Below are 24,752 nucleotides of genomic sequence, written 5' to 3'. Positions count from 1 at the left end.
CAGAATAATAACTATGAACATAATAATGATAAGAATAAATATTCTATCCAAAGAGTAAATATATCATATAGAAAAGTAATTTTAACTGTAAAACAATCACTACTATATATTCATTCTTGCAGACAAAAAGAGTAAATTATAGAAACTATGGTTATGTAAAGTAACTATATTTTCAGAATAGTAACTATGAAATAAATAATAATAATAATAATAATAATAATAATAATAATTATTATTATAATAATAATAAAACGTTACAAGCTTAACAAGCTACAAAGATCAAATGAACTACAAGAAGTTGGAGGGGAGCCGAGATACAATCTGGGCCCCCACTCCTCTAGCTATGGCGAACCCGATCCTGCTGAAAATGTGGGCAGCTGCCCGTGCCCCAATGTCTTGAGCCCTGGAGTACGCCTGGACCCGCTTCAGCAAAGAAACAGCCCCTTTCTCTAATTCCCCAAAAGAAGAGAAGGAAAAAGGGAAGAAACCGTAACCCAAAGCCCTACAACGTGCCCCATACTTATTCTGCTTCCGCTGCGCTGCAACCGCCACAACCCGACCCGGAACAAAGCCTGACAACCCAGATTGCGTCATAGGGGAAGACCCAGTCAAGTCAACACACACATCCAGACCACCATCCCATGAGTAAAGCAGTATATCTGCAGGACGAAGAGCTCCATCACTCTCACTAGTCAGCCCAACATCAACCTCCTTGCGAGCAGAAATCCCCGACCGATAGCAAATATCCAAAAGGGTATCACGAACAACATTATGCCGATGTTTGATACCCACAATCCCAGCACAAGACACGGCATGATCCCCATAAATGTCCCCGTCGAAAACCCGAGAGCAAGCAGAACACGGCGTCGAATAAGAGAACAACGGAATACCCAACCGATAGCAAAGAACCGAACGATAAGTCTTACCGTTCATAGTCTGGCCTAACCCCGAGATGGGGACTGCCCGCAACCAAGCCGAGGAGTGATCCCCCTGCTGTGATTTCCATAGGGCAACAAGACGCGAAGATAAGGAGAAGGCGGAATCCGCATCAGCAGTAACCTTCGTGAAATATATGTCTGCCAATTTCTTCATGAGTCTGGGGGCAGCGATCTCACTAGGGCTACGCATAAGGTCGGTCTCCACGGTCCTATTGAAAAGACCAAGAGCATCGTCAAAGGCCGGTCCCGGACCATCAACACCTGAAAGCCGAAGAAGCGAATCCTGCAAACCAGAAGACTGCAAACGGGATGCAAGAAAAGCATAATGCCGAACATCACCAGCTGAATAAACACCCAATCCTCCATAAGAATAAGGCAAGGTGGAAAGGCGCCATTGCCAGTCACCGAAACCAGGTCCCGAAGCAGTCACGATGCGCTCTAAAGAAGCCCGCAAAGCCACATCAAAGGATAATTGGGCCGCTTCGAAAAGATGAGGCGGACAAGTGCGCATAGCAAAGTAGAGTTTAGAAACTCCAGTACACGCACGAAGAAGCAACAACTCACACTGGGGATCATTAAGCTTGGCTACAGCATCCATCAACACAACAGCCTTCGACACACGCTGCGAAACCAACTCCTTACAAAAAGAGGAATCCGTACTGACTGGGCCACCAAGCAACTTAACACCAAGCGCAGGACGAGCAATATCCGTAGGAAAGACACCCTCTAGACGACTGCGGGGGTCCTCCGAAGGCCAGAAAACCTCCGTCTTCTCAACATTAACATGGAGACCTAAATGAGGACCCTCCTCCAAAATCAACTCCAAGACCTGTCCAACCACCAAAGTGTCACCAACGATAGTGCCATCGTCCAAGTACCAAGCCTGAAGAGATAGATCAAATGAGTCTCTGATTCGACACACCAATGGATGTAGAACCAGAGAAAAAAGCAAAGGGCCGAGAGGATCCCCTTGCTGTACACCCTGACAAGACCACAAGGTATGCTCCCCATAATACAGCCGCGCTGGAGAAGAGTAGCAGAATTCAACCCAACGCGAAAGAGCAGGACAATGAAGCCGTACCTCACGCAACAAAGCCGAACGATCAACTAAATTGAACGCATTCCGAAAATCCACCAATAACATAGAGAGGCCAACATCAGCCCCACGAGCCTCAACCAACCGATTGACAGCATGGAGAATGGCCTCACCACCAGCTGGAACCCCAACTCCAAACTGAAGACCTCCAAAGTAGTTTCCTAAACGCGGACCAATCAAAGCTGCCCCGACCTTAGAAACAAGGCGCCTCCAAATAGTGCCCACGGCAATAGGCCGAATACCCCCACCAGGCTTAATAAGTGGCGTAAGAGGAGCACTAGCAATGTATCCTCCAAGCTCAGCGGGACACTTTCCAGCAAGAAAGAGATTAACAACCTGAGTGATAGCATCCACCAACTCATCAGAAACAGCTACAGCAGCACCACCCAAGCAATCCAATAATAATAATAATAATAATAATAATAATAATAATAATAATAATAATATAGTAATTTCGATGAGAACAATTATTCTATCCAAAGATTAACTATATTATATAGAAAAATAACTTTAGCTGTAAAACAATTACTATATTATAAAAATAAACAATGTGATATAGATTGTTTAAAGGTCATATATTACTGAAATATAAAAGATTAACTATATCAAAAGTAACAGTAGTTATAACTCTTGAACAATAATAAAGAAAACATTAACTACTTGGTTAGTTGTTTTAGCTACGACATTCTAATTCTTTGCATCTATTAAATAAACCATGTTAAACTCAAATGTTTTTTGAACTAAAAAATACTAATCGACACGTCCACATGGACCACGTCTCTTTTTTCCACCAACACATCATGTGCTTCCTCTACCACGTTCTTGGTTTTCATTGTTGTCAGGATTTTCTTTTTCTCCTCCTGCTTTTGTTTTCCTTGCAGAATTTATTCTTTGCATGATTTCAATTTTGGGTGCATCATCTTTGTATTTCTGAATCAATAATATTTAAACTAAGTTAATAATTTAACATTTAAATATGAAAAAATAACATAGTAACTATGTAAAACGTGTAGTTTCTATTATGCATCATATAGTAACTCTTACAATTAACGATGGTAAAATACTTGCAGAATTGCATATATAGTTATTGTTATTGTTATAGTCATATATTTACTGTCAAAATAATATAGTCACTTTTATTAATAATAACATGGAGTACAAAGAAAGATCATTAAAAGAACATAATGATAAGATAATAACTATTAAAAATATATAGTTATTATTATACATGATATAGTAGCTCTTAATATTAATAATAGTCATATACGAGCAAGGTTGTAGATATAGTTATTGTTATGATCATATAGTTGTTGTGATCATAACATAGTAACTCTTATTACTAATAACATAAAAGACAACAAAGAACATAAAAAGAACATTAAAATATACACAAAAAACTATACCAAACATATAGTTACTATAATACAAGATATAATATCTATAAATATTATTGATGGTCATTTAGTCACAGAGTTGCAGACATAGTTGATGTGATAATAATATAGTAACTCTATCCATAATACAGTAACTATATCATTAAAAATATAGAATAACATAAAAACATGCACATAACATAATAAACTAAAATACACTAGTACAAAAAAGGTATGTTGCTTCACCTTAATTGCTTCGAACCTAAACATGCTCGAAGCGTTAAGTTACATTTGCTTCGGTACTATATTCGGGACCGATGCATTTGCTACAATTTGAAATGATGTCTAGTATATTGCGTCGGGTCTAATAAACATCGAAGTAATTAAACATTAAATATGCCCGCCAAAATATTTTTGAATTTCGCCAAAAAAAAAAATGCTTCGGACCTATTCGTAAACGATGCAATATAATTCTTGGCTTAATTGACAGCCAACTACACAAGCCCTAATTGGGTCGGATGTAGAGAAGGCCCGAAGCATTTGAGCACAAATTGTTACTAATTCACGTCCGACCCACGTTTCACCACTCCTTTTAAAAATTAATTATTAAAAATCAAAACAAAACAATAAACTCTCTTCTCTACTCTCCTAACTCCTAAGTCTTCACTACTCTTCTTCACTACGCAATACTTCATTTCACCCCGTTCCATATTCTTGTTGTTTCTCCCACCGGAACCCACACCAACTCCGTCATCACCGTCGACTGTGTTCGAAGCCGCTGAAGCCCTACTCTCCGTTCTTCTGATGCTCTGCGTGCTGCCATCAGTTATCTCCTCCCCCGCGTTGTTGTCGTATAATTCTCTATGTTGGGCCACCCTCATCCTCTCACTCGTTGGTTCTCCTCTCATCGCCGCCACACACGACCGAGGTCAGCCTCCCTCAAGTCCACTGTCGTCTTGAATTGAAGCTTGCTCTTAGGTTTGAATTGAATATTTGTTTTTCATGTTTGTTTTTTAAATATGGTTTTAATAATATGCTTCGATCTTACTAATTTGAGGATTTAGGTTGTGTTTTGATGATTGATTACTAATTCAAAGAAACATATAGTCATGGTAATGAAAAATTTGGGGATTTTTTACCTAATTTGTGTCTGTTTAATTAACTTTTTTCGATTCTTAATCTCATTATCAATTTGTTGAATTCCATTTTGTTACTTTAATTAATTTTGTTAAATTACTCAATCTGTTTCCCTTAGATGGATGTTTTTTTTTCCCCAGTTAAATTATCCAATTCGTGTTTTTATTGAATATTTTGGCGATCCAAAATATGCACTTAGTTTTTGATGTGTCGAACAGTTTTAGGAAGATTTTCATGTATTGTTGTTCTTTGTTAAGATTTTGGTAATGATATTATATGAACTGGGAACAAACAATCGATAAAGTGAAAGTTCACTCAGTTAAGAAGGATATGAGATTGAGAAAGTGATGCAGAACAGTAAGCATCTTACTTGTGCACTTCTGGTGAATAAAATGCCACGGCTTATTGTAGTTGAAGTTGAGTAAAATATGAGATGCATGAGTAAAGTTTCAGATAATGATATAGATAATGATATGTAATTTTATCAATTGAGGTACTTTATTGTAACTCCTCCTCTCTTAGGATGTATTGCATCACCAAGGAGTTGGTTAGATTTTAGGTCTTAGACTTCTTCCTCAGCTACGTGATGCAAATCACAAGAAACAGTAGGAACTCAATAAGTGTTGCATTATTTAGGCTTAAATGTTTGTATAGGTAAGAACATTTTCGTTTTCTTATACAGCATGTTCTGGGGTCTTTATATGAGCCCATCGGATATTTGAGTTTGAGAATATTTTTAGGACCATCCCTTGGCGCTTATTATGATTTTCATCGATAGTTGTGGAATCATGTGATTGTAGACTTGTAGTGCGTTCTATTAAAGTCTAATTTTAAAGCATAAAACCAGTTTCTAATCGTGTACTGCTACACTTTACATGTATTGTGTTTCTTGCGCTGCATTTTGATCTCTACATATACAGTGTTTCTGTACTGCTGTGCTACACTATGATCTGATCATATTCTAATTTCTTGATATGTACTGATGCTTACTAACCTCCATTGTTGCTGCATACTTCTCTGCACTGTTGCTGCTTATTGCTCTGCACTGATGCTGATTACCACTTGCTTAATGATCTACTTGATCGGTATGGAATCTATTCATGGTATGAATTTGTTCAAATATATTTAAGTTAATGATCTCTTTGATTAGATATTAGATAGGTTAACATTATTTTTTTCTATATATATATTTTTTGCAGGATTTCAAGACCTGTACTAATGGATACATTCAGTGAAGTTTTAACTTGTTAGGCTCAATATGTTTTGGATATTATAATCTCCTAAATTCTATTACGTTTTTGGGAAAAGAAATACTATTGAAACAATCGTGTCTATCATGCTCTATCGATTTTTAATATAAGTTTGGAAGAATTTATGTGCTCATTTGAATCTCTTGAATTAATTTAACCTCAATTCTCCATTTTTTGTGTTAATTATTATCAGGTTTGCTCCATTTAAGTTGTATCTGAGGTATGATTAATTGATTATCTTTCGCATCTACAATTTCTGGCGTTTTTTTATTTATGTTCTATTTTCTCGAATGGGTTTAATTTGTATTTGGGGTTCTTGTTACGGTCTTTTCTGTATTTTCAATTTGAATGGTTAGGTGGTATCGTTAGTTAATTATATATGAGAGATTTTCAAAGGGGTATTGTTTGATGTATCCAAAAATTGACGAGTGAATTGATCTGAAGTTGTAGGAATTGGGAAAATCTTGTTTCTTATGTGGATTAATTTTTTAATTTAGAACTCCAAATCTATAGTGGTTTAATTTCTTATGTGTTCTTTTGGGGGAGGGGATCTAATCAACAATTATGAGTTTACCAGAGGTTTTATAGTGGTAGGTATGTGCTTTCCGCTATAGAAAACATGCTTAACATACTTAAAGTAATAAAATTAGACTAATGGTTGCTTCTGCCTTGTAATATACGAAGTATTAGACAAACAGGAAGTTAGACTCTTGTGTAATGCGATGTCCCGTTGTCTATTGCAGTCAAATCCCTAACAACTAGAACTTGTTTTTTGTATTGTTTCACATGAATTTGAACTCCAGTGACCATGATAATGTCGCGGACTTGTATCTCCCAAGTTGCTTATCTCCTATGGCCTTCCACCAGCTTGTCATTGAAATTTATTATGTAACCTTGGCTATGGTAGACTTGAATGATTAACCACTTGGAAGTTGAAATTGTGAAGTAGATGCATGTGTAATTTTTTCATTTCATGTAAATTAATTTTACTAGGGTGACTGACAAGGTACTCTTAGTCCATATCGCTGAATTGGGTGTACTACAAATTCTACCAGTGATGTATGCAATTTATGTGATATTCAAGAAGAACGTTGTTAGTGATTAATGTTAAGTATGGCTTAGTTTAGCTATCTACTTTAAGCTAATTCACTAGGCTTGTCTGACTGCTAATAGTATTATGATGTTAATTCACCAGTGATGTTTACATCGGCTGAGCATTAGCAGTTTGCAAAGATGTTTAGTAAATTAAAATATTAGTTGTAGATGTTCATGTGCACAATAGATAACATATATGAAAAAGAGCCAAAAGACCAATGAGAAAAAAGGCTACCCTAAGAAGTTTTTAGTTTTGACTTAAAAGCCATTTACCAAACATAAATTTTTGCTTTCCGAAGAGTTGAAAAGCCAAAATCCTACCAGAATGCTAGGAGTATCCATTGGTGTATTGTTAATATTTTTGTAAAACTTATATATTTGTTTCATATATATCGCAAGTTTGTATGTTTTCGTAGTTGATCTTTCAACTTATTCTCTTTTTGGTTTCTTATAAATGTAAGATGTAACCAGGATGGTTGTGAAGCTGATCGGCCAAATGCTTTCTTGAGAGGTCTTTTGTCGGCTCGTCTTCCTGGGATATCTCAGATTGTTCCTAAACCTTAACCTTATTTACCATTGTAGTTTTGTTTGTTTTGAAGTATTTTTATGTTTTGGACAACTTGTAAGAGCTATGTTGTTTTAGGATGATTTTATGGATTTTTAATGGTTAATGATTTTGTATTGTTTATGAGTTATATTTTGTGGTAATTGAAAACGTATTTGGTTGTGATTGTTTATTACTAGGACCAAATGGTTAGTGCTTTAGAGATATATGGTGACGTGTGGTGTAATAAATTGCCTCATTTGTCATGGAGGTGTTATTCTTCTTTTTTTAAAATTAAAAAATTGCACATATTGCTACGGGCCTATGCTTGATACCAAAGCAATTACTTCAATCAATTGATTCGGGAAAAACTATAAGCTTGAAGCAACTAAAAATTCTAATTCTTCGAATAATTGATAGGCACGAAGCAATTTGTAGTACGTTTTAATAGTTGCTACGATCTAATGACACGAAATATTGGTAGGTGCAATGCAATAGTCATCTTAATTGCTTCGCAGTTGCTCGAAGCAATTGTATACCTTCAATTGCTTCGAGTCTATTTGCTTCGCACTTAATACGAATCAATAACCCCATTTAGGCTCAAAGCAATATGCCATTTTTGTACTAGTGATAGTACTTATTTCAAAAATATAGTAACTATATAAAACGTACAATAACTATTAAAGAAAATAAACATATGGTAACAAGTCATGATAAAATAAACATAATATCTATTTCAAACATATAGTAACTATATAAATAATATAGTAACTATATAAATAATATAGTAACTATTGAAGAAAATAAACATATGGTAACAAATCATGATAAAATAAACATAGTACCTATTTCAAACATATAGTAACTAATATAATAATATAGTAACTATTGTACACATATAGTAACCATTATAATCACACAACAACTAGCTTAACATATAGTGACTATTATTATGATATAGTAACTATTGTACAAATATAGTAACCATTATAATCATATAGTCACTATCTAAGAAGCAGACAAAAATATACTTGAAATAACATAGTACATAATGTAATCGTATAGTAACTATTATTTATCAAAAAGTCACTATAAACTGTTCTTAACATAGTAACTATCTTAAACACATAATTATTGTTTTAAATTTATAATAACTTTCTAAAAAATATAGTAATTATTTTAAACACATAGTTACTGTTTTAAAGTTATAATAACTTTTTAAAAAATATAGTTACTCTAAAAACTACTACTAACATAAACACAACGAATATTCCAATGACTATTAAAATAATTATTTCGCAACATAAATTAAAGGTAACTATATCATTTATATACTAACTATATGAAACACTAACCCTAATTTCACCCAAACAACAAACACTATTTCTACCTCTTGTGCTTTGCTGCATCAATTCTTAAAGTTCACAGCCTTTGTCTCCTTTTTCTAAATTTAAGGCATTATTTCTTCTTATACAAATGATATTGTAAAGTATTTTTGGAGATTCGTCACTAGATAGTGCAACTTTAGGACCTGGAATAACATGTGATTGATACTTCGTATTATTTTCTTATACAAATATCAAATATATAGTAACTATATAAACCATATAGTAACTATATAAACCATATAGTAACTATTATTAAAATATAGTAACTATTGAACACATATAGTAACCATTATAATCATATAGTCACTATCTAAGAAGCGGACAAATACATACTCTAAACAACATAGTACATAATGTAATCGTATAGTAACTATTATTTATCAAAAAGTCAATATAAACTGTTCATAACATAATAACTATCTTAAACATATAGTTACTGTTTTAAACTTATAATAACTTTCTAAAAAATATAGTGACTATTTTAAACACATAGTTACTGTTTTAAAGTTATAATAACTTTAAAAAAAATATAGTTACTCTAAAAACTACTACTAACATAAACACAACGAACATTCCAGTGACTATTAAAAATACTATTTCGCAACATAAATTAAAGGTGACTATATCATTTATATACTAACTATGTGAAACACTAACCCTAATTTCAACAAAACAACAAACATTTCGAATCACTCAACAAAATAATAACTATTGTACACATATAATAACTGTTGTGCACATATAGTAACCATTAAAATAATATAGTAACTATTGTACACATATAGTAACCATTAAAATTACATAGTACCTCTTTAAACCATATAGTTACTGTATTACTCATATAGTTACTATTTATAATCGTGAAGTCACTGATCGAATTCGCGAAATGAAAACGATACTTCGGTAAAACACAAACATTAATTTCTTCAAAACAACAAATATTTTCAATTTTAAGTAAAAATAGACTTAAAATTCTTTAAAAAACAACAAACCGAGATGTGATCTCTAAAAATTCTTGCGAAGATTTGTAGGCGAGCGCAAATTCTTCGATTCGATTTCGGCAACGACGAACCTCCTTCTTGATCTACTACTTCCTCCAATTTTTCCTCATCTAATAGATCCAATCATAAGAATTATAAGATAATTACGAAGAAAATCGAACAAAACCTAGAAATTTGGGCTAAATTTTGAAAAGCATAGAGAGAAAATGAAAGAGAATGAACAGATTGTAGATCTGAAATTTTGAAAAATAAAAAAGTTTAAAACGTATATAAAGTGGGCTAGACACAAATCGCATTAAAACTCTTCAAAACACATAGTTACTCTTTAAAACACATAGTTACTTTAATACGCATATAGTTACTATTTAAAATTACAAAATAACTTCGCACCAAAAAAAAATTACAAAATAACTGTCACGTGACAGTTACATATGTTACCCATACAAATTACTCCGTTGCCCTGGTCCACGCTAAGTTAGCATGGACCCGGTTTATATTAGTGTAAATACCAAATTTGGGCTCTGTTTGGCAAAAGTAACTGAAATTGAGCTGAAACTGATAAGATAGTACCTGAAACTGATACGGTGCTGAAAGTAATAAGGTAGCTGTTTATATTGTCTGTTTGGTAGAACTAGTTTTGTAAGTACGTGAAATTTTTAGTAGTTTAATTGACATTCTATATATTTTAACATCTATAATTATTATGATTTTTATAATATTAGTTGATATTATACGAATGATAACTCCCTTAATATGATGTATTTACTCCGTAAAAGAGAATATTGGAACTTTTTTAGAGCGATTTCCTTCAATGTTGTTTAAAGAACGTCAAATTCCCAAAATGCGCCACTTTTTAACTTAATTCCCACCATACCGTCCACGTCAGCATTAAAACCGATTTTTTTTTTTAACGAAGCGGCACTAAACCGCTATCTCAGGTATAAATAGCGGTTTAGTGCCTGAGATTTATACATTTATACCATTTATAATGTATGACCTTCTGATTTATACATGTATAAATGTATTAAAAAAAAATCCGCTTCGTGGGTTCGACCCCTACCTAGCGCGCTTATTTATTTTTTTACATTTAATATTTATATAAATCTATTTATTTAAATTTAGAAACATTTTAAATTATTTTTATGAAAGGAGAAATGGAGATTTAAATCAAAAGGCAAACTATTTCTATTTTGAGAAAAGAAAATAATTTAAGAAAGAACGATTTCTATTTTAATTAGAGTGTCATTTAAATTTATTTCAGGGACTCTTGATGTACGTGGATTTGAATATATAGCTAATTCAAAATCAACATCATGTTTCGAGTTTAAAGAGTTGTACGACGAAAAAGAAACTTGACGTACAAGGGATCTTCTAGGGCTTAATCTTAGTCTAACCAGGATAAATCATATCTTTTAGTGTTTTAGTAGGAGTCTTAACAATAATGTATTTTATTTTATTGGGGGTCCTAGTATAATTAGGTGTTTGCTTCCTTCCTACTTAGTTTAGATTATAGAGGGTTTTAGGTTGTTATTATAGTAAACACGTTGTGATTGAGATTAGTAGAGTTTTGAGATAAAACTTATGAAAGTAGGTGAGCTACTTATTCGCCCATACTACCGTTTTATTTTGGTTTATCGTTTGGTCCGTTTGATCAAATTATATTGTTTGGTTTAGGACTGTTCGACACTAAATTAACACCTAGACTTTGTGAAGTCCGTTTGACCGAGCAAAATCATATCAATTCTAGTATTTTCCATCATTATACTCCTTTTAAAGAATCCTATAAGATCACAGTTATCAAACACCTTGGTTTGGTGTTTATGAGAGAGAAGTGAATAAAAAATAATAAAATAGGTAGAGAGATGAGTGAAAAAATAGAGAGAGAATGAAACCAAAAAAATTGGTGTTCATGAACACCAAAATTTTGCTTGGAGAGATTGACATGTGTCATATGGGGACCAAAATTATTGGTTTTCCTTTTTTTTTTTTAATAATAATTGCAATGTGATTTATGACATAGATTTGTTGTGTTAAAAATACATACCCATTGCAAATTTACAATGCCCATAAAATGAATATTGGGGGTGTTTGGTTAGGAGAGGTTTGAGGGAAAAAGAACTTTTTGGAGTGAATTACAGGTTTGACCTTTGGAAAAAGCTAATTGGGAGTGTTTGGTTAGGAGAGGATTGGAAGAGAGCTTTGGGGTGAAAAAGCTAATTTTGAAAAAGCTCAATATAGGAGTTTTTTGCAATTAGAGGTTTGAGAAAGTGGATGAAAATGACTATTTTGTCCTACTATTGCCTATAATTACAACCACTATCAACCTTGGTACTCTACGTACATATTTTTCTCTTAAAAACATTAATCACACTTTCTTTTTCATTTAACCATAATTACTAGATTCTTTTTTGTTGTAATAAGTTTTATATTAGTACTTTGAAGCAATTGAAATATATTGCAATCATGCTTAAAATGTCATTAATAATATTTATCTATTTGAAAAATATATATTATTAAAAAAAATTAAATAAAGAATAATTTTTTAAAAAAATAAATTTATTTTATTTAGTCAATGTTTATTAGAAAAATATAGAGAAAAAAAAATTAACACGGTAAAATATTTGTCTAATATTAATAAGAAAAAAAGTATGTCAATGTCCTTAATGGTTATTTTACATATTAAACAGCTAACAGCTATCAGCTAATTTACCAAACACTTTTACACAAACAGCTAATGCAACCAGCTAGTCAAATCAGCTAATGCAAACAGCTAACCGCTAACAGCTAGTCAAACCAGCTATCAGCTAACAGCTAACAGCTCTTAACCAAACAGGGCCTTTATTTTTTTATGCTCTATAAATAGACACCAATATTGATCTACTTTAGATAAAAAAAAAATCTTAATTTTCTCTCAAGGAAAACCTTATTGAAAATGTATGGCAAAAATGTAGACAAACTAGTGATTGATTAGTTATATGTCAGTAGTATGCAATATCACTTATTTAAAGGTTGTAATGATCGAGTTTTTAGGTAACAAGTTAAGTTTATTATTGAAATAAATTATATACTTAACAAATGAAGTTTTACTTAGTTCAATTTTTAAGTATTATTTTTATTAAATATTTATGAGTTGATTATAAAATTTAATTAATAAATAATTAATATGCCACTAACTTAATTAATAATGATTAATTATGCCACTAATAATTTGATTATATACTTATCAATAACAATATCATGAGATATAAATGTAGGTGGGGTATAGATGATGTAGGAGAGAGATGATATTTTTGGTGTTTGATAAATATTGTTAATGTTGAGTTTGGTGTTGGGGAGAGAGAAATGGAAAAATATTATATTTTATTAGGTTGAAGACCAAAACCAAGGTGTTTGATAAATATGCTCTAAATACCCCATTAGTCCTGGAAATTCGTGACTAATGTTCACTTGTGCCTCAGGCAAAAATATTACAAAGCCCTGAATTTTCCTCCTCTCTTTTCTCTCTCCTCTTCCCTTCGGCCCATCGCCTGCAACCACCCTGTAACACCAAATAATTCTCTCTATTGTAAAAACTAAATTTCCATTTAAATTATAATTAATTCAGAAAGTTATTAGTGTATTATTGCACTTGAAAACTTACGGCTTATTCAGAATGTTGCAGCGGGATAAATAAAATAACCTTCAATAAAATACTAAGGAAGTCCTTACAACTTGGAACCATTAAAGGCCCAAAAATCAAAGTCGACTTTAAATGAAATCCTAATTGAAAATTCAAACTTGAAATCCAGATAAGAAATCCAAATGAAAACCCAACAAATAATTCAATAAAGTAGAAAGCTAAAACCCAATAAGAATCGTAAAGCAAGCCACTCAAAAATCCCCAAATGAAATGATATCCAAACCTACAAAGACTAGTTGATATTGATATTGTGATTGCTCACCAATCAATATCAAAGTAGAGGTGGGTCATCACAGGGACAATAAGAATAGCCAAAGACCAACAAACACAGGAAATCACGTAATCAGGAAAAATTGAGTACAATTAAGTTGCAGCTACTAGCAACTTTGCACTATTATTAAAAAAAACAATAATTATAGTTCTGTAGGGGTCATTTTCGATCGGGTTTGAAAACGTTTTTGCATGTTGAACTTTAACGGTTTTAGCAAATTATTTAGGTAAAATGCTAAAAACGCCAAACTCGAAATAGGTTGTCAAAAATCATGAATGTACTAAGTGACTTGATTGTTTACAATCCAACCCTCAAAGGAAAGCCACTTAGAGTTTCATGACTAATGACACACTAATCTCGTACATTTGAAATCGAAATAAACTCGGGCGCCCCTACGACTTTTAATATTGAAATTGAAATAGTCGTCACCAAACCGTTTATAGTCCGTTTGGAAAGACTACGTGACTCGCGGATAACACGTTGAAATTGAAACAGTTTAGATATCCGAGTCCCGGAACAATGTACTTAATTCGGATTAACTAAGGTATGTATAAATCCAATACAAGAATCATTTTCGTGCAAATAATCTTAGCATGAATCTAATTATGCGGGTGAGCATGTTTTGTAATTAGTAAACTGTATCTTGAAAGCTCGTCCGAATTAATGAAAACCTAGTCCGATTGCTCAAAAATCATCTTATTAGTCGTGATTGAATATTGTAGGTCTTGTGTTTAGCATGGAAAATGGTGATGAAAGTAAGCATAAACAAATATCACAATAGCAAAAGTAGATTAATGAAATTAATTGCACAACACCTAAAAAGACTAGGTGTAAGTGGTAACCGATTGAATTATAAGTGCGGAAATTAAATTAAAGCGACCAAATAAGCAGGTTAAGGCATAAATAATCCAAATTACAAAGATTGGAAAAAAGACTAACTTGGAAGACTTCCATAAGCTTCTTTAATTCAACTTAATAACGATGCAATACGCTTTAAGGTAACCGAGTATTTCATACGAAGTATGTTTTTGAACATGCAGGGATACTTTTATTGAAGTTTGGCGGCAAGATCAAGTTGTTTTAAATATTTGGCTAACCATAAATCAAGAGAAAAATTAGGAAAAGGGTGATAAAACTGGTAAGAGGGGATTTAATTAATTCCTAAATGATACAGATATGATCATATGATATAGAAGTAGTTGTATTTAATTATGGAATTTGTTTTGTTAAACATTTCTGAGCAACGGCAAAGCAAGACGGTGTATGCCTCGTTGAATATTTAAGGCAGCTTTAGACATCTTTCCCTTTGATTCAGGAGCGGGTTTGCTTTGGAAAGGCAAGAAAGTCTTCCCATACATGAATGGTCTTAAAACTTGTGGTATTTCAACTCCGTCTTCCTTCTGATAGTTCTCCAGAACACAGCACAAGGTTCTTTCAGTTGCTGTCAGAGTTGAATTCAGCAGATGTACGTACTCCTTTCTTTGTTCATTGCTCTGTTACCAAACACAAATATCAAACTTCATCCACATTCACAACTCTAACCTAAACTATATATAAGTCCAGCTAAATTAGGCATAGGAGACCTACCAAGATTAAAGAGGATACCTTTTTCTGGCCATATCTTATTTCTAATCTTCTTGACTGGTAGTCTGTACAGTTAGAACACGACACCAACTCTCTGTATGCTCTAGAGGCAGGGAACCAAGCTTCCAAATCAAGCTTCTTTGAAGCTGCATCATTCAGGGCACCAGAAACAATGGCCACTATCTGATAAGGAAGGCCCAGCTGCAATAATGGCAACAGATAACAAATTAGGTTTTTTAGATCTGGAAATGAAAACATGGCAGCGTCACAAATCAGGCATGGTAAAATAGATACGCACCACCACATACTAGAGAGTTTTATCATTAACAAAATCAAAAGTACTGCATTTAGTTAGATATCCTGACCAGTTCTTGTGATTTTTTGAAGTTGAACAACACACAAAATACCAAGAGAAAAGTCAAGCACATGCCAATGAGGTCTTGGCCAAGTGTTAACACTGAGGGCCTGTGTAAGATAAGTCATAGGTTCGAATCCCCCCTCCCCCATTTGTAATTTGTATTTGTATTGCCCTTGTGGCTCATTAACACACACACACACACACACACACTCACACACACACAAAAAAGGAGAAAAACATTATACCTGCTGATAAAATTCTTCTGAGTTCTGTAACATCTCCTCGTGCATTTCCCATGATTTATTTTCAAGTGGGCTAGTGAGGCAAAACTGTTCAATTTTCTCAAACTGGTGGACTCGGAAAATTCCAAGAGTATCTCTCCCATGTGAACCTGCCTCTTTACGAAAGCACGATGAGTATCCTGCATATCTAACAAGAATAACACAAATAAGCACACAATCTAATGATTCCAATCATACAAAAGAACTAAAATTGCACCTTATCGGGAGTTGCGAAGGATGAATCCAATCGCCCAAGTGGAAAGCACAGAGTGGCTGCTCAGCAGTGGCAATAAGATATTTGTCATCTCCCTCGCCAGTTACCTATTGAATAGTCAGACAACAATGTCTCTATGCTCATCAAAAACCAAACTGACAGCAACCAACAACAGTAAGTAATCTGATTGGAAAAACATATATGTCACAAACATATGTATGATGGAGTGGCTAACTGATGCGAAAAATATTCTCAAAGCATATCTATTCAGTGTCGCAATGGTAAAACCCAAAATCTAATACTTCAATCAGATAGAAAGGTCAACAGTTAGGAGCTTAGGGCATCACAGAAACTCAGAAAGACACATATACGGAAAACAGTTATCAGGACTACAAAATATTTACTCCCTCCGTCCCTTTTTGTTTGCATAATTTGCTATTTTGGTCCGTCCCTAAAAGATTGCCCCATTACTAAAAGTGAACATGGGACCACAATTTTACTCTCACATAAAATACATTTGGCCCACCACTTTTGTCTTTCTCAATTCCACTCAACCCAATTCTCAATAAAGCATTTTTAGGACATGCGGCAACCAATAGGGGACGGAGGGAGTACCTTGTAAAGTTCTTCATCGAATTGGGATAATTGAGCACATTTTGCCATGATATCTTTCCGCATGAAGAATGGGGTCATTAATGGTGTATATCCTTTTGATGACAGAAAACCAAGACCAAAATTTATCAGAGCTTGATTTAGAAGCACACCATCGCCTTTCAAGTAAAAACCTCTAGCCCCAGCAACATTAGAGCCTGGACGTGTCATACTTGCGCAATCAACACAACTAGATAGGAAATGAAACAATAATCAAAGGGCATGCTGTTACTGAGAGATGGAGGACTGAACAACATTCTCTATAGAATTACTGAATTATGAGATGGACATTATCCTACTGAACGCATCCAACTTTCACCCACAGGAATACGCAGGACTTGGCCCTGATTACCATTAGAATATAGTGGCAAACTAAGCAAATGCTACCCTAACAAAGGCATGCTCAGATCTTCAGCAAGAAAAAGTGAAAAAGAAAGTTCAAATTCAGAAATTTTTGTCAAGCAGCCGAAGAACATAACCAAAAACAATTAATGATTTTGTTCCTGTAGATTCATCGATGGTGAAAGGCAATCACTTTGCAGAAAACACTACATTAGCATGTCTCAAGTAAAATTCCAAAAAAAATAAAGGTACTTGAACGAGAACAACAGTAACAAGACCACATTTACAATAGAGTATAAGGCATCTTAAAACTAAGATAACAGGCACCTTAGTATCCGTAAAAGCGAGGCGAGGGTTAATATAAGAAAAAAAGAACAGTTAATGGTATTATAAAAGCAAAAACAAAACAAAAAAACCCATCATCAGGTTGGAAATTTCAAAAGCAAGAACCTTTCTTTGTGTCTACTATTCCCAGAAGCTCAACAAGCTCAACATGATTTTTCAACTTTGACTCTGTTCTCTTTTCACCCCATGTTCGAATCACAGCATTGTCCGCCTACATCATCATCAAACAAGTTTGTGGACATGAAGTCAAATGATTAAACGCATTTAGTTCTAATGGAGTAATTACTTAACTCTAATGAACACCTTATTCAATCACTAAGATATAGAGAAGATATATTATCATCAACATCCATACACATAATACCTCATCATTGCTAATGGGGACTGAATCATCAACCCGATTTCCAACCAATTCCAATTTGGCATATAATGCAGCCTTAACTTCTTGAACCTCAGCGTCTTTATCGGCAGTTAATTTCTTATTCTCTTCTGTGCTTCTGATCAATTCAGATGCATCCTCACCAGCCTTCATAGAAAATCCTTAGGTAAGAAATTAGAAGATAAAGTAACGTTCTGTAAATAAAGGAAAATATGAGTACAGGGAGCAACTCACAATTTTCAAGCGTGCCACCTCTTTGTTGATCCTATTGAAGTCCTTGCGCAAGGTCTCCAACTCAAATTGACCTTAACAAGAAATCGTTTATCAAGAATGAAGAGCTAGTTGAACCACCTAGATAATTACAAGAACTAAACACTAAACATCTACAACATATTGTAATAGGCAATAGCTAACAAAGATGAAAAAGTGTAATCAAATTGACTTCCTTCGTCCACTACTGTCTAGTTGACTTTCCAATCAGAAATTAATTCAAAACAGTTATACTTCAAATCACAGCAAAACTACATTGTTTATTTTAAACTTGAGTATTAATGTGAAAATTTTGTTCCAAGTTTATCCAAAATTTGTACTTGTGCACATCAAATTCTGGTAAAAGACGGCCTAAGAACATGTTTATCAAACACCAATTTTCGGTGTTCAAGAGAGAGAATTGAGTTAAATACAAAAAATAGTTAGAGAGATGAGAGAAAAAGGAAGAGATAGTGAAACCATTTAAGAATCGGTGTTCATGAACACCAAACGAAAACCCAATTTCATGCATGGAAGACTTGACATGCGGCATACGAGAGGACCAAACAATATTGTTTATAAATGTTGTTAAATATTGTTGTTGTTGGGTTTGGTGTTTGTGAGAGCGAAAATATAAATATTACTTCGTATATTTTATTGGATTGAAGTTCAAACTCTTGGCATTTGATAAACATGCTCTAACCGATGTTTAATTCAGCCGGCTTTCTATGTTGAATCCAACCCCTTTAATCATTCTCTATAACCCATTTTTTCAATTTCTTAAGTAAAAAAAAACATCTTCAATCCACCATTACCCCAGCATTCAGCTCATAGCAAATTGAAAATTTTCCTAATAATTCAGGTCAAAACAAATTACAAGTATAAATTATCACGCTCCCAAAATTACAGCTCATAGAAAAATGAAGATTCCCCTAGAAAATCATGCACAAATTTAACGAAAGCAAACAAAAAACATAAAAATCCCAGAAAAAACAAAGTTGAAGAAAGCAATTCAGTAAAGCGAAAAGATAATTATAGAGGAGAGAGAAAGTACGTTTGCGCCATTCTTGATCGAGGCTGATAATCTCGTCGACAATGGCGACATCGGCAAAACGAACTTTTTGAGATTCGCGGATTTTATCAGGGTTTTCCCTGAATAAATTTATGTCCAACATTTTGGTTTTGTTTTCTCAGATTACACTCAAGGAAACGCTAATGGAGGCGGCAGAGGGAAGAGAAGATGCAAGTTAGTAAAGAAGGTTGCCAATGGGGTGAGTAAATTATGCAGGGTTTTGCCAACTTTGCACATGTTGTTCCAATTCGAAGTGACACCACGACACGAACGGAATAGGTTGAAAGCGGATAATTTGTTTCAAACTAGACCTGATCAAAAGTCGGGCCGGACCGAGAGAATAAAAAACTGTCAGTTGTGTCGGACCGGGTCGGGCCAAGGTTAGGGCCAATTTTGTGTGCACAAAACCCGTTATTTCGGGTCAAAATTAGCGGGCTTTTCGGGCCATTTTCGGGCCGGGCCAAATTTATAATTAAAAATGTTATTTTGTGTTGTCCAAAGCCCGTAATTTTTTGAAAAAGTCCGGGCCGGACCGGCCGGAATAGGCCGCCCAAAACCGGCTAATTTTCTGGCCGAGTCGGGTCGGTCCAGCGGGTCGGGCCCATGATGATAAGCTCTATTTCAAACTCGTTTAATTAAACATTTCAAACACTAAAACACGACATGATATGTACTTGGTTAGATGAGGGTTTTCAAATCAACTAGCTTTTGAGCCCGTTTATAGAACGGACGTTTGTATACTGGTTGTTCAGATGTCTTTTGAAGTTTTAATTAGTAAGTACTTCTGATTTTTTGTAATATATGAATTAAATAAAGGTGTAATTTGAAGGTTGGAAAATATATAAAAATTATACGTTGAATAAATATTGGATGTTAAAGGGGTGGAGTGGAAAAGACTAATGAGTATATTAGACTATTAATAACTTGATGTTGAATAAGTAAAATGGAGTGGAAGAGGCATTAGAAGTTGTAGATCATAGAAACAATAAAGAAAAATTGAAAAAAACAAAAAAACAATATGATGGATGAAAGGAGAGATGCCACATGACTTCTAATAATGAGATGCCACATGGCTTCGAATAATCTATGGTGTTCCTTTTTAAATACTAGGTATAAATTATTCCGTAGTATTAGACACAAACCTGACACATATGACTTCGGGCATTAGCTATACTAGTCTTATATGCATGCGATGCGTGCGAGATTATATAAAAACTTAAAATTGTATTACTGCCACGAAATATAAAATATTAGATAAAAAAAAATTTACAAAGTTCATATTTTAAAAAATTAAGGTTATACTATACAATCATGCATCTAAATAGTGAAACAGAGTAATAATGTGTTTACTTTAATGTACAGCGTGACAACCTTAAAGCAGTTGTTCAAGAGATCACAACAATGCATCTTCAATTCATTGTCATACACACAAAAATAAACCACACCCATATTTGACTCAAGATCGTCTCCAAAAAATTAACAAAATTTACAAAATGTTCACACTTGAAATCAGCCACAGTTCGGCCACATCATAAGCACTTAGTCTTTTACAGACTACAGGGTCTTGAGGAGTCTGCTTTGCACGTCGCTTGATTGTAATGACAGGACATTCAACATGCTTGACACATAACTCACTCACAGTATCCACAAAAACCCTGCATAACACACCATCAAAACCATAGTAGTCACACATGTATACCAAGTAGAAATATTTTCTGAAATTTGAAAGCCACCTAAATTTGAAAGCCCTTCCTGTGACCGATTTGTTACCATCTCCTTGCTTAGGATCTCGACCTCTCTCGTGGCGGAGGAGATCGACTGATAGTTAAGATGCAATGAAGTAAGTCCACAGTTGAGTTGAAGAGAGAACTGAATGTTCTTTAAGTTCACAACAAATACTTTGTATAAAAGAACAACAGGGGCATGAGGACTCACATCTAGACCTAGTACCTCATCAGTCGGAAAAGCTTAAGGGAATTAGGGTGGCAATGAACACAAACATGTGGTATCTTCCTCCATTAACATGTCTTTCATATTTAGCATAATCAGGAGTTCCCCGAGTTTCAAGTCTAGAACGACTACATCAATATTCAACATCATAGAATCTATAAATTAAGTCTTAAATTGAGTCTGAGGAGAAATTAAGGTATTCAGGTTAGAGATTAACTGAACCTGTGATATCTTCCATTAGCAGGGCTTTCATCTTTAGGATAATAAGAAGTTCCTCGACCTTCGGATCTAGAGCGACTGCATCGACAGTATAGGTTCTTAAACTTCAGTCCCAAAATGGTAGAGAGATGAAGATAGTCAGGTTGGATATTAACAAAAACCTGTGGTATCTTCCATTAGCAGGGCTTTCATCTTTAACAAATTCAGGACTACCCTGAGCTTCGAGTCTAGAGCGACTACATAAACAGTAAATGTTCTAAATTTTTAGTCTCTAACTGTAGAGAAATGAATAGTTAGTATAAGGAAGGATTAGCCCAAACCTGTGGTATCTTCCATTAGCAGGGCTCTCATCTCTGCCATAATCAGGATTGCCTCTAATAATTGCAGCAACTTCCTCAATGCCATTTTGGGTTTCAAAATCCTATCGAAAGACATAGATATTACCCGGAACTCTAATAAGATCTAAATAGTGGGTGCTAGATTTTAAACTGAAATTAGGTAAGATGTCATACCATTTGATTATTTAAGAGCCTGTTAAGAAATTCAAACCAAAATCGGAAAAAACACATCAAATCAACAAAATCTCCATAATCAATTCGAAATCTCCAGATCTCATAATAATTGTGAAAAATGAAATATAATCATCTGAAAATTAGAGAAATAAGAATTACCTCTTTCAAGAACTTGGCATTATTTCCCAAAAGGAGCGAATTTCCAAGATATCCCAAACCCAAACCCGAACCCGAACCGGATGTTGTATTCTCTACGAACATTTGCCTAAATCATATACAGTGGTCGTTTCTGGGTACGATAACGTGACATTGGGAACAAAAACTTGAACAGTACCGAAGTACCATTAATGACACGCGTATATTTTAGGTCGTTCGATTAATTTGATCTAAGGGCTACAAACGTCACATTGTTTTAAAAATATACCCTCAGTTCCTCAATATGCATTTACATGTGATCAAGAATTTACATATTCCTCAATATGCATTCCTCAATTTTACCTACAAATATACCCTCAGTTTTACCTACGAATATGCATATACCCTCAATTCCTCAATATGCATTTACATGTGTCATATTACCAAAACACATTATCCTCAATATGCATATCCAACAATGGAAAACCCTAATTACAATAGCTTATAGATCTGAAATCAACCTAATCCACCGAAAAATAAATCATACACACAGCAAAAATCAATATGTACAAACACCGATCAAAACCCTAATCGTTTGAAATTCACGTTGTTGAAATAGAATCTTCGGAAATTAGGGTCAAATCAAATCAATAGAATGAAGTTCAAAGATTTCTATAAAAATTCAAACAACGCATTAAACAGAATCATACGTGAACATAAAGACTCGATTATTTGCCTATACAAAAATTCAAACAAACGCAATAATAAACCCTACATTCCTAGAAATCTGCCTATACCAAAACCATACTTCATTATTTGCATATTCCTAACAATTTCCCGCAAAAAATATCATTTTCATATCCTACATCCCTGACAATTTCCTTGTGGAAAATATATATATTAATTACATATTAATTAATTGAATATCTTAAAGTTTCCTTGTAGCAAGAGTGAGAGAGATGATAGAAAGCACCCAAATTTCAATCATCAATCAATTGAGCTGGAACAAATCAAACCCCCAAATCTTACAAATTTGAATCGAAATTTTAAGAAATGAAAGAAATTGAGTGATTTACCAAAGAGAGAGAAGGAGAGTGATTCCGGAACTCGATTTCTTCCCCAAATTGAAATCGAAAGAACCGAGAGTTGAAAGAACATTGTCGATGCGCACAATTGCAGACATTCAGTCCTTATATGTGTGCGAGAGTATCAATCAGACCAGCCTGAACTCGAAGAAATTAAGAAATGTAAATTAGGGGTTTGAGGAAGGAGAAGAAGCTTAACGAAATGAAGAAGAAAGGTTTGAGAGGAAGGAGGAAGGAGGCGGAGTACATGGCTGCCCAGTTAGGGTGATTGAAATAAATTGTAAAAATGTGAAGGGTGTATTAGTCTTTTCCAATTGGGACACGAAAAGTGACGTTACAGATGAAGGAAATACTGCAATTGGTCCAAGTTTACATTTAATGCTAAGTCTAATAAATGTTGTTCAGTATTTATTAATAAGTTAATAATTCCGTGAGATCAAGTGGTCTGAATGTCTGGCTAGAGGCCGCTTCAGTTCAAGTGGAATTAATGAATTAATCCACAACTTACTCTTGACTGAACCCGTAGGGTCACACAAATAGTGCGTGAACGGATCAAGTATTTAAGTGAATATAATATTCATTAAGTACTCTATTTATGGTCATTCGGAAATGATGGATCTAGGTTCCAGTGGGAGCTAAAATCATCAAAAGGCAAAAGGGAATATTTTCCGGAAATGAAGATATTGCCGGAAACGGAAATATGGTTCATGAAGGAAATATAAATATTATCTAAGTCGAAGATATTTCCGAAAACGGAAATATGGTTCGTATCGGAAAATATTATCGGAAATGGAAATGTTGCCGGAAACAGAAATATTCCCGGAATCGGAAATATTGTCGAAATCGGAAAATATTATAGGAATAAATAATATTAACGGAAACGTAAATATTGTTCGAAACGGAAATAAATTCCGAAATCGGAAAACGAATGGGAAGCGCGACGTGGGAATGCTCGACGAGCGAGCTTGCGAGACGCAAGGCCCAGCGCAAGCGCCAGGCCCAACACCAAGGAAGCCCACATGAAGCAAGCACGCTTGGGCCGAGAAAGTGCAACAACGCCCAACTCATGGGCCGCGTGCTGTGGCTTGGCGCCAAGCCTTGCGCGACAACGTGAGCTTGGGCCGCACGCTGCAAGGCTAGCGTGCGGCCCAAGCTTCTTGTGCGTCAAGTTATTGTTTTCCTAATTCTACTATAATTAGATGTTAAGGGTAGATCTGAAATAGTTAGTATTTGATTATCCCTAGAATACTAATGTTGTTAGTTAACTAGAGTCCTAATATATAGGATTAGTTAATTTATTCATAGTAGAATTCTAATTCCCTATTTCCACCCTATGTGGTTCATGATCACAATTTATACATCACAATTAAAATTACCTATCACCATTGTGAGTTTCCCGAGTGCACATAATTAAAACCTTAGAGAATATTCTAGTTGGTTGAATATAAGGCGGATCCGAACGTGCTGTGGACTATCTACGAAGGGACGACATTTGGAGTCATGTACTTGTTCTTGTTCGGTTCAGGAGCAGCTAGGGAAGGCACGCATCACATAGTATGTATCCTGAATTGTAATACCTCGTATTTTTATAATATTTATAAATA

General features: G+C 34.3%; 2 protein-coding genes across 9 annotated transcripts; both read right to left on the bottom strand.

The window, feature by feature from the left end:
- Positions 1 to 14,720: 14,720 nt before the first annotated feature.
- LOC110797009 (serine--tRNA ligase) lies at positions 14,721 to 19,494 on the bottom strand. Of its 4 annotated transcripts, none has more exons than XM_022002099.2 (9): positions 19,230 to 19,494; positions 18,161 to 18,231; positions 17,912 to 18,073; positions 17,653 to 17,758; positions 16,825 to 16,916; positions 16,213 to 16,316; positions 15,960 to 16,143; positions 15,360 to 15,557; positions 14,721 to 15,265 (listed from the first exon to the last, which is right to left on the bottom strand). In XM_022002099.2, exons 1-9 carry the CDS (start codon positions 19,348 to 19,350, stop codon positions 14,999 to 15,001), a joined length of 1,305 nt encoding a protein of 434 aa, XP_021857791.2. In that variant the 5' UTR covers positions 19,351 to 19,494; the 3' UTR covers positions 14,721 to 14,998. The 4 variants fall into 4 exon arrangements, with proteins under 4 accessions (XP_021857791.2, XP_021857789.2, XP_021857790.2 ...); XM_022002097.2 differs by having other exon boundaries at positions 16,825 to 17,018; positions 19,230 to 19,493; XM_022002098.2 differs by having other exon boundaries at positions 15,378 to 15,557; positions 16,825 to 17,018; positions 19,230 to 19,490.
- Positions 19,495 to 20,548: 1,054 nt separating this feature from the next.
- LOC130459380 (serine/arginine-rich splicing factor RS31-like) lies at positions 20,549 to 23,383 on the bottom strand. Of its 5 annotated transcripts, XR_008918750.1 has the most exons (8): positions 23,140 to 23,383; positions 21,929 to 21,947; positions 21,737 to 21,837; positions 21,578 to 21,652; positions 21,420 to 21,494; positions 21,183 to 21,325; positions 20,981 to 21,065; positions 20,851 to 20,902 (listed from the first exon to the last, which is right to left on the bottom strand). XR_008918750.1 is itself a non-coding variant. In XM_056826717.1 (7 exons), the coding sequence occupies exons 1-6, from the start codon at positions 23,244 to 23,246 to the stop codon at positions 21,202 to 21,204; spliced, it is 501 nt and encodes a 166-aa protein (XP_056682695.1). In that variant the 5' UTR covers positions 23,247 to 23,383; the 3' UTR covers positions 20,766 to 21,065; positions 21,183 to 21,201. The 5 variants fall into 5 exon arrangements, 4 of the variants coding, with proteins under 4 accessions (XP_056682694.1, XP_056682695.1, XP_056682696.1 ...); XM_056826717.1 differs by having other exon boundaries at positions 20,766 to 21,065; XM_056826719.1 differs by lacking the exon at positions 21,183 to 21,325 and having other exon boundaries at positions 20,767 to 20,902.
- Positions 23,384 to 24,752: the final 1,369 nt, after the last annotated feature.

The sequence above is a fragment of the Spinacia oleracea genome, chromosome 4 (genome assembly GCF_020520425.1).
Source record: "Spinacia oleracea cultivar Varoflay chromosome 4, BTI_SOV_V1, whole genome shotgun sequence".
Lineage (NCBI taxonomy): Eukaryota > Viridiplantae > Streptophyta > Magnoliopsida > Caryophyllales > Amaranthaceae > Spinacia > Spinacia oleracea.
This window is presented reverse-complemented; position numbering and strand designations above follow the sequence as displayed.

Coding starts and splice junctions, on each gene's coding strand:
- LOC130459380 (XM_056826716.1), bottom strand. CDS start 23,246: ATGTCTGCAATTGTGCGCATCGACAATGTTCTTTCAACTCTCGGTTCT. Junction 21,495..21,577: donor GCTAATGGAAGATACCACAG/GTTTTTGTTAAT, acceptor CTGTCGATGCAG/TCGCTCTAGATCCGAAGGTC. Junction 20,903..21,419: donor GCTAATGGAAGATATCACAG/GTTCAGTTAATC, acceptor TGTGTTATGCAG/GGTTTTTGTGGATACTGTGA.
- LOC110797009 (XM_022002097.2), bottom strand. CDS start 19,350: ATGTTGGACATAAATTTATTCAGGGAAAACCCTGATAAAATCCGCGAA. Junction 18,232..19,229: donor CGATCAAGAATGGCGCAAAC/GTACTTTCTCTC, acceptor TTTCTTGTTAAG/GTCAATTTGAGTTGGAGACC. Junction 17,019..17,652: donor AATAGTAGACACAAAGAAAG/GTTCTTGCTTTT, acceptor TGACACGTCCAG/GCTCTAATGTTGCTGGGGCT.